Source organism: Haliotis asinina, chromosome 11, assembly GCF_037392515.1.
Source record: "Haliotis asinina isolate JCU_RB_2024 chromosome 11, JCU_Hal_asi_v2, whole genome shotgun sequence".
Lineage (NCBI taxonomy): Eukaryota > Metazoa > Mollusca > Gastropoda > Lepetellida > Haliotidae > Haliotis > Haliotis asinina.
In genome coordinates, this window is record NC_090290.1 from 52,328,982 (window position 1) to 52,347,015 (window position 18,034).

General features: G+C 39.5%; 1 protein-coding gene across 1 annotated transcript; it reads left to right on the top strand.

Annotated features, from left to right (window-relative positions):
- The first annotated feature begins 3,306 nt into the window (after nt 1–3,306).
- On the top strand, nt 3,307–17,427 carry LOC137256029 (nuclease EXOG, mitochondrial-like). The gene is made up of 4 exons (XM_067793686.1): nt 3,307–3,341; nt 14,141–14,280; nt 15,208–15,399; nt 16,962–17,427. Exons 2-4 carry the CDS (start codon nt 14,248–14,250, stop codon nt 17,397–17,399), a joined length of 663 nt encoding a protein of 220 aa, XP_067649787.1. The 5' UTR covers nt 3,307–3,341; nt 14,141–14,247; the 3' UTR covers nt 17,400–17,427.
- The last annotated feature ends 607 nt before the right edge of the window (nt 17,428–18,034 follow it).

Genomic DNA, 18,034 nt, shown 5'->3' on the forward strand with positions numbered 1-18,034 from the left:
TAAACTAACTTTCTTTGCTAGGTTTTCCAGACTTAAAGTCAACATTGAAAAAAAAAGTAAAATTATATGGATCAGATCTAAAAAGAGATCAAAACATAAACTATGTAACAAATAGAACCTTGAATGGGCAGAGAGCTCAAATTTGCTAGGAACAGACTTTGATGATGTAGACTTGGATGTAATGGTAGAAAAAAACTAATATAATAATAAAGTACAAAACATATAAAATTTAATGAAAATGTGATCATTCAGGACATTAACTCCATTAGGAAGAAATACAATACTGAAATCACTTCTCTTGCCTAAACTGTACCATCTCGTCTCAACACTACCTAATCCAACTCAGAGTCTAGTTGATGAACTGCAAAGGAACTGTTTTCAATATAATTGGGGTGGAAAGACTAAAAAATACAGAGAGAGAGAGAAAATGTACTGTACTCATAAAGATGGTGGAATTAAAGTACAACATATCTCTGAAACAATCCAGTCCAAAAAAAATGATCTTGGATAAAAAGAATCTTGTTAAAAAACTCAAACCCACAAAACCTTTTGGCCCAAGCCAAATTAGACAATATGCAGATAAAATGAATATAATCCTTTTTGGAGCGATATACTCATGGCTTGGGCAGATTACACTGAAACCTTTTTGAAACAAATACCATGAGTTGAGGTATTGCTGACATTTCCTTTGTGGTTCAACAACAACCCAATGGTTGCTAATCAAACACCCTTTTACTCAGATTACATAAACTAAATTTCATTGCGATGTCAATTTCTTATCCTATCAACGTATGATTAGTTGTGTGAATCACCTACAAAAATATTTTAATCTTGCTACCCTTAATTCAGACTACTTAACATTAGAACTGCCTGTGGCGCCTTAATACATTCATAAACGTACAGTATGATAAGGGTAGCAAGTTGTTTTATATCACTCTTCTAGCGTCAAACTTCAAGCAATCAGCCTCAAATTTAAAATGGGAAACCATTCTTGAATCTAACATTGATGAATCAGATTGGAGAACTTACACAATTATTGCATTTAGATGCACACAGAGTGCAGAATTAAGATGGTTCCAAATGAAAGTTATTAACAATATCTTAGGCAGAAACTATTATCAACATAAAATAAAAGCCAGTGACTCATCCCTGAGTAGCTATTGTAAAACTTCCAATGAAACTATTTTACACCTTTTTTTGGACTGTAATTTGATGCATAGACTTTGGAAGACAATTGAAGAGTGGCTCATGTCTGATGCTGGAATAAGAATTAAACTTACCCCACAAATCATACTGTTTGGATTAAAGGAAAATCAAAATGATCCTTTGAATATATTCCCCACATGGGTACAATGTGTGGAGCCCAATTTCTTGTGTACCCCGATGTGATATTGCTGGAATATTGCTAAAAGCGGCGTAAAACTAAACTCACTCACTGTAATATAATTTTGCTTCTTACTAAACAAACAATCTTTCACAACCAAAAATATGGAATAATACCAGATCAAAAGAATATTTTTAGAATCTGCTGCCAGTACTATTAAGTCTCAAAATGTATCCCTTTTACAACTTGTTCTTATGATAAGTTTACAAAATTTTGGTCATCACTACATACTTTATTTGCCTAGTAATGTACTACCTGCTCGGATATAGTCCATATCTAACAATGAACTTAAGCAAAGACTGTAGAGCAATATACATGTATGTTTATAACATTAACACCTTCACATACCTGTGAATACACATCAGGGCTTGATTTAATGCTTTGTTACTTGCACTGGTGCAGCCTAATTTTACCAAATGAATCTACTTATGAGTCTAACTTGCACAAGGTGCAAGTCAGTCTTTGAGAAATACATCAACAATAACTCTAATATTATACGCATACATGTGTCAGCTCCTCTTTCTCCTACACTTTGAATAGCTATGGCGCCAAAACCATACTGTTCATAGACACTTCTCGGTTATGACAATGCATGTAAACAGGGATCAGCTTTGTCTTCGTATTGCTATGGTTTCATGGGAACTACATCAGGGAAACAAGTTTATATACACTGGAACCTCTGATGTTTTACTCACTATGCTACTCTTGGAACTTGGCTGGTGCAACTGGGTGCAAGTAGGGTTGCATGTTTTGAATTCAGCCCAGCATATTCTCTTGGAAACATTAAGACCATGCAGTTGTTACCTACCATTTGTTGATTGCAACAAGTAGCACGTGACCTGTATTTTGAAAAAATGTGAAAAGAAAAAAAATCTAAAAAAATACTGTTTCCCATTTTGTAATCAGAGGAGACTCTTGAAACTGTTCTTGAGGATACACAATCCTTCTGGGTGAATTTATAGCAAGATCATTTATGTTTATGTATCCATGTTTCTTAATAATCTTTCTCCAAGGTTCAGGTAAAAGATATGTAACACATCCAAGATCTAAGTGAGTACCTCTTACATCAAATTTAAGCTTCAAATAATCAAAGGATATCAACCCATGTTCATCACATAGATCTTTAATTGTCAAGATTTCACCTTTAGCCCAGTGTCTAATAATGTGGTTTGAGTTTTTGAAATTGTTATTCAACCACAAAGACTGAGATAAGATTTCATGAATGATCTCTGCATCTGTAATATTTTTGGTACGATATATTTTCCATGCCTCGAAAACATGTTTCCAAAAAGGATTATCAACTTTAATTGTATTCTGAAAATTTGTTCCATATTTTAGAATATCCTTCAAAGGAAAGTTGTGTGGGTTACCAGGATTTGTCTTTTTAAGTATAGTTTGAGAGTAGATAATGTAATGGCATTAACAAAGGTTTTGATGTCAATCATGCGTAAACCCCTCATTTTGTAATCACTCTTTAAAGTGATCCATTTGATTTTGTCTTTTTAGTCATTCCAGTTTAATCTGAACAGACAATTCAGTGATTGACACCATGAGCTTCCATCTGCACAATTGTGAGAGGATGAAATGCATCAGCTAAGACAGCAACTCTGACCAAATGATCCCGCATCTTTTACTCTTTCCTTATATCCTGTATTAGCTTATTCACAAAACAGAAGTAAAAACAACCAACAATTCTTTTTAGTTTGTTTGTATATATTTGTTCATATCAGTTATTATTGAGACTGCAAACTGTTTACTACTGGGCATGTCATGACTGACTTAAAACTGCAAAACTCTGATATACATCCAGTGTTAACGAAAAATTACTATTTCTGTATCCACGCCGACAGCGATTGTTTACAAACATACGCCATGTGCGTTTCTATTCATAGCTTTACAATGTCTATTTATAGAAACCGGATGTTGTGTTTGCCGTGCTGTGTTTTGATGTTGACACGTGAGTTCTTCCTTTTCCTTTACATATCAACAGTATACTTTTGTCACTTTGTTTCTAAACGTATACTTTTATGAAGGCGCTAATGTTTAAACTGTAGACACGTTTATACACACAGATATGAACTTTTAGACACGCAACAAAGCGTTTTCGAGCAACACCTTTCTGCACTTTGAAACTGGTTCAAGTTGTACTATCAGTCATAATGGTCAGTGTTGGACATCATCCACCCCTATATTCTACACTGACAGTTATAATGAAAGGCAGGGTTCACTGGACAGTACTGGACACCAACCACCCCTGTCCTGTACAATGTCAGCCTTAGTGGGAGGTAGGGTTCACTGGTCAGTTAAAATGGGACCTAGGGTTCACTGGTCAGTGTTGGGCAAGAGTTCCACCCTTTCCTCCATCAACAAATAATATTTAGTCACTGATATATCTTAAAATTATTAACAGTACCTAACACAACAAGTACTAAGGGACTCTCAAAAACAAGTAGAAGCCCCCAAAGTAAATGATTATATCCAATGCTTTTGACATCATTCTTGGGTTCACAATTATCAGATCCTGGCACTGTAAAGGGAGGCAACAGTGGTACTGAAGACGTGTGCCCCAAGACCATTAGTAAATAGTTAACTTGAACAGTATTTCTGTCAGATCACCCTGTGCCAGCCCCTAAAGACCAAGGACTAGATATTCGAAGCTCTAAGACAGTTGTAAGGCAATGCTAATGTATGGGACTTACGACTATCTTAGCGCTAACAGAGCTTCGAAAATCCCAGGCCCCAATTTCTCAAAACAAACTTAAATGTGAGTTTTGACATAAGTTAGAGTTTTCACTCAAATTTGAGAAAATACATTTCCCAGAATGTATTGGAATTGATATTAAACTAAAAAATAGTAGACAGTTTGAGTTTTGTGAATATATTGCTTAAGATGTTTGGTCCTTTCTATTTTAAATTTGCAGCAGAATTCATGGTGGTATTTCACTAATGGCATATGGTTAAAGGGGCACTGATGCGGAGCATTTTCCGTGGACTGGTGTAAACTTTTGTTATTGTTTTTCTCCCGTGAGTACCCGGATGATATCCCAGAATTCGTGACTGGTTCGTGACCTCTGCTGCGCAGTCCGTAAGCGCAATTGATAGTTTAATTATAGACAGATCAACTGAGGTGAAGTCAATTGTACTTCATTACAAATGTATTATGAAAACAAATGAAACACTTTGAAGGTTAATCATCTGCCAGTGGTAGAAATGGTAAAAAAACTATTAGGACGGAAAATAACGAAGCCAATGTACGTCTCTATATTTTGCCTCATAACCCTAATTAGTTTATTGTCATATTTGTATGATTCTGAAAATTAATAAAAGAACACACGATTTGCTTATACTCATAATAAATTTCTAACATAACAGCAACATTTATACATTGTATAGATTGCCAATGTGGATCCTATTTCACATACATACGCGATCTAGTGTGTGTTTTCTGTCATACAGATTCTGCTGAATGCTACAACAAATAAATTAAAACAAAATGCAAACAATGAACGTAAAACAGACTAATTTTATAGCAACAGTGTCAGGCTACTACCTTGTTCAGGAATGTATCCATCAATATCCACGTAAAAGAAATCGTATTCCATTCATCTGCAGCTGGTAAAATAATCCTGCTCTGTGTCGCGTGTCTTACAACTGTCTCATTTGCGAAAAAGTAACACATCGTTTCACGTCTTTCGTTGGTGAAAACTAGATAAACCTCTCATTGGTCTCCCAAGATAGCACACCTGGCAACTAATTGTATGATGTCCACTATTCTAAGTAATTTAGTTGACCAATATTGAGCAATCAATCAACGCAAGGGTGGTTAATTCTTTGAAGGGAGGATGTTGTTTTTGCACTCACACTTTACGACAGGGTGTAGTCATCTACACACACTGCCTTTTGACAAATCCGCTAGAAGAACAAAAGTAATTAATCAATCAGTGTGTTATCGGTTAATCCTTTGATCGATGTTTGTTTTTGTAACTCAGGTGATAAACCCTCTTGCATCACTTACATGCACATATTACATAACATACAATACATTTGCCTTTACAGACCTTAATTTATAATGTTGAGTATTTACTCCAGACAGGAGAAATGCCAAATGGGAACCTTTGTTGAGTAACCGAAGTGGTGTTGCTACTAATTATACCTGTTATAAATTCATGAATTGACCATCAAGAGAATGATGACAAATAACACGTGTAGGTTTACACCATCAAACGCGAGTTACAGCAAGGAAGATGTAATCTCTGTGTCGCATGCAGCCTGAAAACACTTATGGGCCGAAACTGTTTTGAGGATACCAACGGAATTTCGTTACATAAGGAATACACACAGACATTTGCTGTGTACTTTGGTAAATAAGTGAAATAAGTTTTTTTTACGTAAGACAATTTTCAGATTTCTCTACCAAAGCCAAGGTCATCGTTTTTTTTTTGTTTACGAATTCAAATAAATCAACTGTGTGTTTTATTATCATAAATAATAAACCATTGTAGCTACCATAACTACCAAAATTTACGTATGCTATTTGCTATCACAGCTCAACCAACACTCAAAACTACCTAAATATAAAGCTTTGCAATCTTCCGTACTGAAACAAATGGCTTGCTACGTGCCTGTAGACATCATATTTTCATGTAACATGATTAAATATCGAGGTTAAAAACACAGAAATAGGATCAAATTGGATCAGTAAGTATACCATCCAAGCATCCGAAAAGAACTACACTGCTGGGATATATGGTTACGATCAGACAAGGAATACATGGATATTTTTAAACAAATGGCATGTGATGGGCATCCGGCCTCCTGACTATTTAAGTGAAGAAATTTTGCTAATATGGACAGGAGCCCAGTTCCTTTGTCCGTCACGGTCGAAGGAGTGGGCGCTGACCAATTTGCGGTCTGCTTTCGTAATTAGACCGTTGGCGAGAAGCATTATTCGCTCCGCATCAGTGCCCCTTTAACTTCTTACAGTACACTGGCAGTTATAATGGGAGGTTGGATTCACTGGACAGTGCTGGACACCAACCAGTGTTGGCCTCGAGCTCACTATATTCTTGATGTCCAATGTTAGAAAAGTTTCCATTGTATTTTGAAGGAATCATTAGTAAAGACATGTCAACAATGTCACATATGTGTTTAATATGGTTGACGAGATATTTGTCTTCACAGCACAATGGTTGTGTAATGTTTCTTTAAACATTGCAGAAAGTTAAAAACAATCTGTGCATGTCATTTGGTACCTCTTGGATGATGGTGTGAGCTGAGATAATATGATATAAAATATGTTTAGAGTAGTATCGATTACGTCACGTCATAATCACATTCAAAGATTTGGATTGCTTGATTTATATTTAAAAAGCAATGTATGAGACAACACTGCATATTTGAGTTTCATATGTTCCATAAACAAGGATGCAACAACAGGATTCTGGGCTGAAATATCCCTTTGGCCTTTTCTGTTTTGGATTTATATTTAGGCAAAGCTGTTTTTAAAGGACAACCCCATTTTAATCTTTCAAAAACATTTTGTTCAGACATTTAGTTTGGCATTGTTTATAACATACAGAGAACTGACACTTGTGTGACCATTCAGTATTTCTTGATTACGTCATCTGAAAGTGGGTAGTGTCTCCAAAACAAGCTCTGTCAGAAAATACCACGGTGGGAGTCAGTTTAACAAGTGATTGTGGTTTCAAATTGCATTTTTAGGCACTTTGATGTGTATGTTTGATTCTATTTCATATTTTGCTTCCTGGCTTTAGTGATGTATTTATTCCTGATTTTGCTTTTTTGGGGGGTACCAAGATAAACAAAACTGGGATCCTCAGGTGAGAACATGGCAAAAACAATTTCCTTGATCTTGAAAGATAATATGTCAAAAAATAAAACAAAAACAATTGCCATTCCATAACTGTCCAGGGGAGGCCGACTACTTTTGGACTACCCCTTGAATTGTACACAATCTTAAATAAAGGTAGGTTTCACCTTTATGGTGTCAGTGTTGGACAACATCCACCCCCTGTACTGTACACTGTCAGTCTTAAACAAAGGTACGGTTCACTGGTCAGTGTTGGACTCCAGCCACCAGTGTACTGTACACTGTCAGTCATAATGGGAAGTAGGGTACAGTGGTAAGTGTAGGACACCAGCCACCCCTGTATTGTACCGTATCAGTCATAATGGGAGGTAGTTTTTACTGGTCAGTGTTGGACTCTAGCCACCCCTGTATTGTACACTATCAGTCGTAATGGGAGGTAGTTTTTACTGGTCAGTGTTGGACTCCAGCCACCCTGTACTGTACACTGACAGTCATCAAATGGGAGGTAGGGTTCATTGGTCTGTGTTTGACACTAACTGCCCCTTTACTATACGCTGTCAGTCATAATTGGTGGTAGTATTCACTGACCAGTGTTGGACACCATCCACACCTGTACTGTACACTGTCAGTACTAATGGAAGGTAGGGTTAACCGACCATTGTTGGACACTAACTGCCCCTGTATTGTACACTGTTAGTCGTAATGGGAGGTAGGGTTCTTTGGTCAGTGTTGGACACTATCCACCCTTTTACTGTACACGGTCAGTTATAATGAGAGGTAGGGTTCATTGGCCAGTGTTGGACACCAGCCACCCCTGTACTGTACACTGTAAGTCAAATAGGAGGTAAGGTTCATTTGTCAGTGTTTTACGTTGTCCACCTAACTGTACAGTACACTGTCTGTCAAAAGTGGAGGTAGGGTCCACTTGTCAGTTTTTTACATCGTTCACCCCCTGCCGAGTGCAGTCTTAAACAACAAACCAACCAACATCTTTTATCTGAAAACTTTGACGGACCTCTGATGCTGTAAATAACTCATGTCTATATTTATGTTAAAAAGCCAAGGGAATGTAATAGATTGCTTCACTGACATGCTTGTGTCATTCAATCCAGCATTGTCTGTATTTAACTGTTTATTGTGATTTTAGTAACAAGAGGTATCAAAATTGAATGTATCCCTCTCCCCACCCCTCTCCAACCCCAGATATAGCTACAGTGTTTTTATGTAATAGGAAATGGACACATTATGAAATAGCAATGACTGCTTTTTACTTAACATGTCTTCAACAAACATGAGCCCCATCTTGGAGTGTTGTGTATCAGTGTCTTTTAGACAAGCACACTTTCCTTGTATGAATGGGCTCTTTCAAAACAAGCAAATACACACACAGTTATGAATATTTCATGATGTATCTGTTTTCCTATTGTATACAAAACTGTAGCTATATATGGGTTGGGGAATTGGGTATATTCAATGTTATATATAATGCTTCAATATGTAATCAACCTCCCACTAGCATCACCCAGATATTGCCATACCATGAGTACTGTTCAACTTTTGAAGATCAATGCCACTATGATGTGGTCCAGTGTTATATTGAAATGATATATACCAAATGAATACCAATAATATACCAAATGAATACAAATAATAAATGCAAAAACATTGTTGAGTGAATCATTTAAGTGTTTCAAAAGTGTTCTAATTATCTAATAAGATCTAATTATTATTACTTATAATAATGTAACGTAAAAGCCATTTTCTAGTTACAACGATTGGGCTTTCAGTTTGTTTCCAACACACATAACAGGAGAAAATAGGGCCAAATCAACGAATTACACGTCATCAAATTCCCCAAAATGAAGATGCTAACTATTTCCAATCAGTGTGGTCATTCAGATCTATGTTTTATGTGTACGATTTCGTGGTAATAGCGAGCTGACACGAAATATCAAAGCACATGTCAGTGATGAAAGTAGGAGGTGTGTCATTGTTTACATATTGCCTATGTAACGACGATTTTCGTGTCTCGAAACTGCTTAAATAACGTTTTCCAACACTGAAAGTAACGATGGCCGTTGTTCTGGTGGCATACTCTTTGCCACTGTATCGATGAAAATGCTATGAAAAACTTCTAACCACCCGTCCTCGGATTTTTCTGTAGTAAAAATGCATGGCATGTCTCGATGCAGTGAACGCTGCCATGCAGCAGTGGTTGTCTGGGTCAGTGTTGGAGCGTTAGCGCAGGCGCATCAGACCCAGGGAACCAGGCTGGACACCATCCACGCCTGTGCTGTACACTGTCAGTACTAATGATAGGTAGGGTTCACCGACCAGTGTTGGACACAAGCCACCCCTGTACTGTACACCATTAGTCATAATGAGAGGTAGGTTCACTGACCGGTGTTGGACACCATCCACCCCTGTACTGTACACTGTCAGCACTAATGAAAGGTAGGGTTCACTGGCCTGTGTTGGACACCATCCACCCCTGTACTGTAGACTGTCAGTACTAATGAGAGGTAGGGTTCACCAGCCAGTGTTGGACACCAGCCACCCCTGTACTGTACACTGTCAATCATAGTGGGAGGTAGGGTTTACTGACCGGTGTTGGACACCATCCATGCCTGTTCTGTACACTGTCAGTAGTAATGAGAGGTAGGGTTCACCCGGCCAGTGTTGGACGCCAGCCACCCCTGTACTGTACACTGTTAGTCATAATGAGAGGTATTGTTAACTGGTCAGTGTTGGACACCAGTTGCCCCTTACTGTACACTGTCATTCATAATGAGAGGTAGCGTTCACTGACCAGTGTTGGACACCATCCATGCCTGTACTGTACACTGTCAGTCATAATAAGAGGTATTGTTAACTGGTCAGTATTGGACACCATCCACCCCTGTACTGTACACTGTCAGTCATAATGAGAGGTATTGTTAACTGGTCAGTGTTGGACACCAGTTGCCCCTTACTGTACACTGTCATTCATAATGGGAAGTAGGGTTCACTGACCAGTGTTGGACACCATCCACCCCTGTACTGTACACTGTCAGTACTAATGAAAGGTAGGGTTCACCGGCCAGTGTTGGACACCATCTACCCCTGTACTGTACACACTGTCAGTACTAATGAGAGGTAGGGTTCACTGACCAGTGTTGGACACCATCCACCCCTGTACTGTACACTGTTAGTCATAATGAGAGGTATTGTTAACTGGTCAGTGTTGGACACCAGTTGCCCCTTACTGTACACTGTCATTCATAATGGGAAGTAGGGTTCACTGACCAGTGTTGGAAACCATCCACCCCTGTACTGTACACTGTCAGTACTAATGAAAGGTAGGGTTCACCGGCCAGTGTTGGACACCATCTACCCCTGTACTGTACACACTGTCAGTACTAATGAGAGGTAGGGTTCACTGACCAGTGTTGGACACCATCCACCCCTGTACTGTACACTGTTAGTCATAATGAGAGGTATTGTTAACTGGTCAGTGTTGGACACCAGTTGCCCCTTACTGTACACTGTCATTCATAATGGGAAGTAGGGTTCACTGACCAGTGTTGGACACCATCCACCCCTGTACTGTACACTGTCAGTACTAATGAAAGGTAGGGTTCACCGGCCAGTGTTGGAAACCATCCACCCTGTACTGTACACTGTCAGTCATAATGAGAGGTAGGGTTCACTGACCATGTTGGACACCATCCAATCCTGTACTGTACAGACTGTCAGTACTAATGGGAGTTAGGGTTCACCGGCCAGTGTTGGACACCAGCCACCCTTGTACTGTACACTATCAGTAAAATAGGAGGTATGGTTCATTTGTTACTGTTGGACATTGCACACTGCACAGTGATGCACACCAGTCGCCCCTGTACTGTAGACTGTCAGTACTAATGAGAGGTAGGGTTCACCAGCCAGTGTTGGACACCATCCACCCCTGTACTCTACACTGTCAATCATAATGGGAGGTAGGGTTCACTGACCGGTGTTGGACACCATCCACCCCTGTACTGTACACTGTCAGTACTAATGAGAGGTAGGGTTCACCGGCCAGTGTTGGACACCAGCCACCCCTGTACTGTACACTGTAATCATAATGGGAGGTAGGGTTCACTGACCGGTGTTGGACACCATCCACGCCTGTTCTGTACACTGTCAGTACTAATGAGAGGTAGGGTTAACCGGCCAGTGTTGGACACCAGCCATCCCTGTACTGTACACTGTCAGTCATATTGAGAGGTAGGGTTCACTGACCAGTGTTGGACACCATCCCACCCCTGTATTGTACACTGTCAGTCATAATGAGAGGTAGAGTTCAGTGGTCATTGTTAGACACCATCCACCCTTGTACTGTACACTGTCAGTTTAGATGAGAGGAAGGGTTCATTGGTCAGATTTGGATACCAGCCACCCCTGTACTGTACACTGTTAGTCATAATGGGATATAAGGTTCACTGGTCATTGTTGGACACCATCCACGCCTGTACTGTTCACTGTCAGTACTAATGAGAGGTAGGGTTCATCGACCGGTGTTGGACACCATCCAATCCTGTTCTGTACACTGTTAGTACTAATGGAAGGTAGGGTTCATTGGTCAGTGTTGGACACCATCCACCCTTGTACTGTACACGGTCAGTTATAATGAGAGGTAGGGTTCATTGGTCAGTGATGGACACCAGTGGCCCTTGTACTGTACACCGTCAGTGATAATGGTGGGTATGGTTCTCTGGTTAGTGTTGGATGCCAGCCAGTCCTGTACTGTATGCTGTCAGTCACAATGAGAGATAGGGTTCACTGAACGGTGTTGGACACCATCCACCCCTGTACTGTACACTGTCAGTACTAATGAGATGTAGGGTTCTCCGGCCAGTGTTGGACACCAGCCACCCTTGTACTGTACACTATAAGTCAAATAGGAGGTAGCGTTCATTTGTCAGTGTTTTACGTTGTCCACACCACTGTACAGTACACTGTCTGTCAAAAGTGGAGGTAGGGTCCATTTGTAAGTTTTTTACATTATCCACCCCTGTATTGTACTCTATCAGTGAAATAGGAGGTAGGGTTCATTTGTTAGTGTTGGACATTGTACACTGCTCAGTGATGGACACCAGTCGCCCCTGTACTGTACACTGTCAGTCATAATGAGAGGTAGGGTTCATTGGTCAGTGTTGGACACCATCCACCCATGTACTGTACACTGTCAGCGATAATGAGATGTAGGGTTCACTGGTCATTGTTGGACACTATCCACCCCTGTACTGTATGTTGTCAGTCACAATGAGAGGTAGGGTTCACTGACCGGTGTTGGATTCCAGCCATTAATCAACTGTGACCAAGGTTTTTTACATACCTCCTGCATACTACAAACTCATTGAAGATCCTCATTAAGGTTAATGTCCCGCTAATGTATATATTCTCATCATTGGTATTTGGCCACTTATGTATACCACAGGTTTCACTACCCACTTGTATATTTTGCAGACTTCACTTGTTAAGCTTTATCGAAGCCCATGTGTTGTTATACTGTCTGTCTTCCTTATCCGTATTGTGCTGTATAAACATCTCCTCTCACTTGTGTATATGCTTCTCTAATCTTATGCATTTCATCATTGCTTGGCAATGTTGTTAGAACCTACACTCTCATAGCAATAAAGAAGTTGTTCATCCGTATACTACACTATATTGTCACTAGCCAAAATACCACACCCTACTGCTAGTCTTCACATGCAGAAGACTATCACTACAAGCACACATGAAATGGCTTTCATACATCGTGTCTATATGAGTTGAAACAAAGTCTTTGGCTTGATGAACAAACACTTTACCAACAACACTACCCAACTGTTCCTCAGGGTGGAACTGATGAGCGTCTACAAACTACACCCACAAACTACAACTCCTCTACAAACTTCTTGAGGCAATGAGCACCTCATTGTGTCGTGTTAGTGAACCCCTCAATTACTCCTTCACTCCCTCCTTCACTCGCTCCCTCCTTCACTCACTCCCTCCTTCATTCACTCACTAATAACACTGTGGAGATTTCTGGTTCGAATGGTTTAAAGTATATGTTGCTTGTTGTGGGAAGTGACAAATGGGATGGACAAGATCAGTGACCTAAGTCAATGAATGAATGAAGTCAGTGGCTGAGCGGGCTAGGCGGCTGACTTTGTGTGCTGGCGATTAGGTGCCTGACTCTGAGGGTGCGGGTTCGAATCCCGAATGGGACTCAACCGAAAAAAGTACTAGAATTTGTACTTTACTAAGAAAGTGAAATCCCAAATATGACATATGTTGTATCATGCCTTGTCCGGCAGAGTCTTTTGCAGGGCTTGTTCACTCTCTTACTGTTCAAGGCAGTGGTACACTAAGTTTAATGAGCCTGTTTCTTGCCAGTTATAATGAAGGCACGAGACAGCCATTATGATTTATTTGCTTACAGTGTGATTCATCTATTTGTGTTTTGGCAAAGAAACTCACATCAGATGAATAACACTCAGCCAAGGGTCAAAAAATACAATCGCTGGGACAAGTCAGTTTTCATTTTGGGCAATCAAGTAATGGTATCTTACTTGTCCCTGGGTGACTAGATAGTTTCCTCTTATGGTTCCAAACTTCATATAACCTTGAATTTCATTTCATATCTACTCCAAATGCAGCTAATAAATTTCGCATTACAAATAAAGTAGAGTTGCTATTCATCACTCTTGATTTATGTCAGGACAAGTTACTTTCTTAAAGTCATTTGCCCGGTGGCAAGTGGCTTTTCAAAACGTTTTTGAACTGCAGCTCATCCAACTCATTCACTTTCACATTCTCTCTCTCTCTCTCTCTCTCGATCACTCACTCACTCACTCACTCACTCACTCACTCACTCACTCACTCACTCACTCACTCACTCACTGTTTGTCTATTCTTACCAGGTTCAGCCAATCGGAAGAAGTCTCAGTTTCAGCCAGACCTGGATGTAGAGAAGATGTTTTCCTCTACCAATGATGACTACCGTCACAGTGGCTGGTCATGAGGCCACATGGCACCGGCTGGCAATTACAAGTATGACCAGGTAGAGCTTTATGTCCATTCCCGCCATATAGCTGGAATATTGCTGAGTGCGGCGTAAAACTAAACTCACTCACTTATGTCCATTCTGTATGGTAATGTAAGGTCTGGTATTTTTTCTTCACTAGTGACCACTGAAGAGTGTGAAATGTCATTGTCCCTTTGTTTACCAGTCTTATTCTACAACAATTGAGGCAACAGGAAATACATTAAGGTGTTGCAAACATGAAGCTCCTGATGGATTTATACTTCAAGGGTGACAATTTCAGGAGTTCTTGAAGACTCTGTCATCACAGGAACATCAAATCTTGAAAGTTGTGACACCACAATCTTGTTTAAAGGGAACTGCATGTGCTACTACTGTTCTGTTTCAAACTGGGTACTAGTTACAAACTAGTTTCAAACTTTCATCAAGTTCTCACTCCCTTTTGAGAGCAATCAAAACAACATGCTAAACAAGGCTGACTGAGATTGTATGGCTTCCAAGGAGCTGTTGTAAGGTTCAGTTCAGAACAGTAGCAATTGATTTTATGAAAACTGTCTTACAGTCTCAATGATCATAATACATTCGACATTGTATGAATAGAAAACTCCCAGTCTGAGGACCTGTCAAGATCTGGGGTAGAACATGTCTTCAGCAACCCATGACTGCCACAAAATGTGACTATGCTTGTTGTAAGAGGCGACTAATGGGATCGAGTGGTCAGACTCGCTGACTTGGTTGACACATGTCATCAGTTCCCAGTTGTGCAGCGATGCTCATGCTGTTGATCACTGGATTGGCTTGTCAAGACTTGATTATTTACAGACCACCGCCATATAGCTGGAATATTGCTGAGTGCAGCTTAAAAGTAAACTCACTCACTCTGATTTCAAAGTGCAACATGTATAATCTGATCTTTCTGAAACATGTATGTATCTGCATCCACAGAGAGCCATGAGTGACACATTTTACTCGACCAACATCCTGCCTCAAGACCCAGAAAACAATGGTGGCTTTTGGAACCGATTTGAGATGTACTGTCGTGACCTCACCAAGAAGTTCAAGGATGTCCGCATCTTGAGTGGTCCTGTGATGTTGCCGGAATCAGAGGAAGATGGGAAACTGTATGTGAACTATGAAGTAAGTGAAATGGTTTTCAACATGTCAGTTCTTCAGTGGCAATTACGAACCTGGGAAGTACAATAATAGACAAACTTTACGGATTAGAACTTCTTTTATTTTGTGAGTGCAGGGTTTGATACAGGTTCTTGTACCGTTGTCAGTTAGAAATGACATTTGAAATTTCTATCTGTATTGAAATGTCACACTCACAAAATACAAGCAGTTGCTATCCATAAACATTGTTATATAGGTTTTGCTTCTCACTGTCATATGCATTAGTACCTGGGGTGGCTCAATTCTTACCTTGATCTTTACTGCTTGGCTGGACAAATGTCATTAAGCTAGGATTTCAAACATTTGTAATTTCACTTTTCCCCACCAAACAATTGTAATTTTCAATAACTGAATGACAAATTAGGGGTATATCAGGCGTTCAATAATCCCATCACCTGACACCCTGGAAAAGTCAGTTTTCATTTGGTCAAATTATGGTACAGTATCTTACTTGTCCGTGAGCTACTAGATAATATCCACTTATGGTTATAAGCCGCAAATGAACATGGATTTAATTTCATCTCTGCTGAAAATGTAGCTATTAAATAAAGTAGAGTTATGTTTCTTGGCTATTTATCCCTTCCAAATAAACTGTCCACTGAACACTAACATCAACTACCATGCTGATTTATTGGTTCATAATTACATCATCATGATTCTGTCCTAAAAATCAGGGCAAGTGGAAATTTAGTCAGGACAAGTTAATTTCTTAAAGTCACTTGCCCTGTGGCAGGTGGGTTTTAGAAAGATTTTTTGAAACCCTGTATATTTATATGAGACCAAACGTTTAAGCACACGGAATCAAAATATAAGTGAGATTACGGTGCTTTACATTTCAACAAACTAAAACCAATCAAGAGTTATCCAAGCTGTCCTGATTTGATTTGAGTTTCCTTAGACTTCCCATTCACTGCCTATTTACACACACAAATATCAAATACAACTGTATTGTTGCATTGTCCACAGTGGTGACGCCATTCAAATATTGTGATGTGAACTCAGAATTATGACACAAATGAGCAGTTCCAGATGCTACCATGGGAACCAGCTGAGACGGCCAGCTGATGACACTTCACAGCTGTACCCATGCTCTATGTCAATCAGTCCAGACAGTAAACCCCATTCTGGCCTTTAGTTTCATTTTTGTGTTTACAGTGTTGATAAACAGCACCATCTGTCCGTTCCAAATGAATTCTCATGTTTCAAATACTCAATAACACCCAGAAATTGGACTACATGTGATGTTTACCTCGTTAAACATTACACTGTATTTATGAATAATCTCACCAATGGAAAATGGTGTCACTCATTGTCTAAATCACTGAAATGGCTTGCTTCAACCTTACTAGTAACAGAACCATACATTATATTTAGTTTTGATATTACAAGCAAGGACTATTGGTGCAACTCATCTTTTTAATGAAATCTTCACTGTTATTATCATCTTGCTGGAATATTGCTGTGTGTAATATTAAGCAACAAGTGAATATTGTTATTATTGTATGTATGTGACTTTGTTCTTTCAGGTGATCGGAAAGAACCAGGTTGCCGTGCCAACCCATCTGTTCAAGGTCATTGTGGCAGAAAATGATGATTCTGACATGAAATATGTCGGTGCATTTATTGTTCCAAACGAACCAATATCAAGTCATAAACTACGAGATTTTGAAGTGAGTGTAGATTATTTGGAAAGTAAAACTGGTGTTAAGTATTTACCCAGACTGGACAAATCCAGGCAGTTAAGTTTATGTGGGAAAGATGGGTGTACCATTATGTCCAGTAGCGAGTTTGAACTGGATATGACGAGGAAGAAAATGGAAAGCGCTTACAGTGTCCATCAGCTGGAGAAGTCTTGGACAGAACTTCAGAACAAACGTATAAAACCTGATGAGAAACTAGTTGCTCTTTACCAGAACAGAAGAAATGAACTTGTAGAAAAAGAGAAATTAAAACGTGAATTGTGACATACTTCACTTGTTGTCAATGACATTATGTGATGGGTGTTTGTTGTTGTTTCTATTTGATAAATCAGCCCAATGCAGACAGTTTAACGTTTGTGTCTTGGTGTTAACTGGCCATCAGTTTTCATTAAGTACAGTTCTATGCTGCTTTCATCAATATTCCAGCAATATTCACAAGAAGGGACTCTAGAAATGGGCCTCACACACTGTTCCAGTATGGGGAAAAGAATCCAAAGTTTTTTTAATGGCAAGCAAACACTTTAACCACTGTGCTAGTCCTGGACATCTCAGAAATAGCCTTCCTTATAGTCCTGTGGCAAGCGGCTTTTAAATAAAAAATTGAACCCCTGCACATCCATGAAGATCCAGGTGAGAAATTGTCTTCAACATCCCAGATCTGGCTTGCCGACTTGGTTGACATTTGTCATTATATCCAAACTGGGTAGACTGATACTCCATGTTGATCACTGGATTGTCTGGTCCAGGATTGATCATTAACAGACTACTGCCATACATACCTGGAATGTTGCGGAGTGTGGTGTTTAACAAAGAACTGCCACTATCTAAACCTGTTGACACACCACTGAGCCTCACTGTCAAGTTTCAACACACCATCACCCTCATACAAGAAGGAAGGG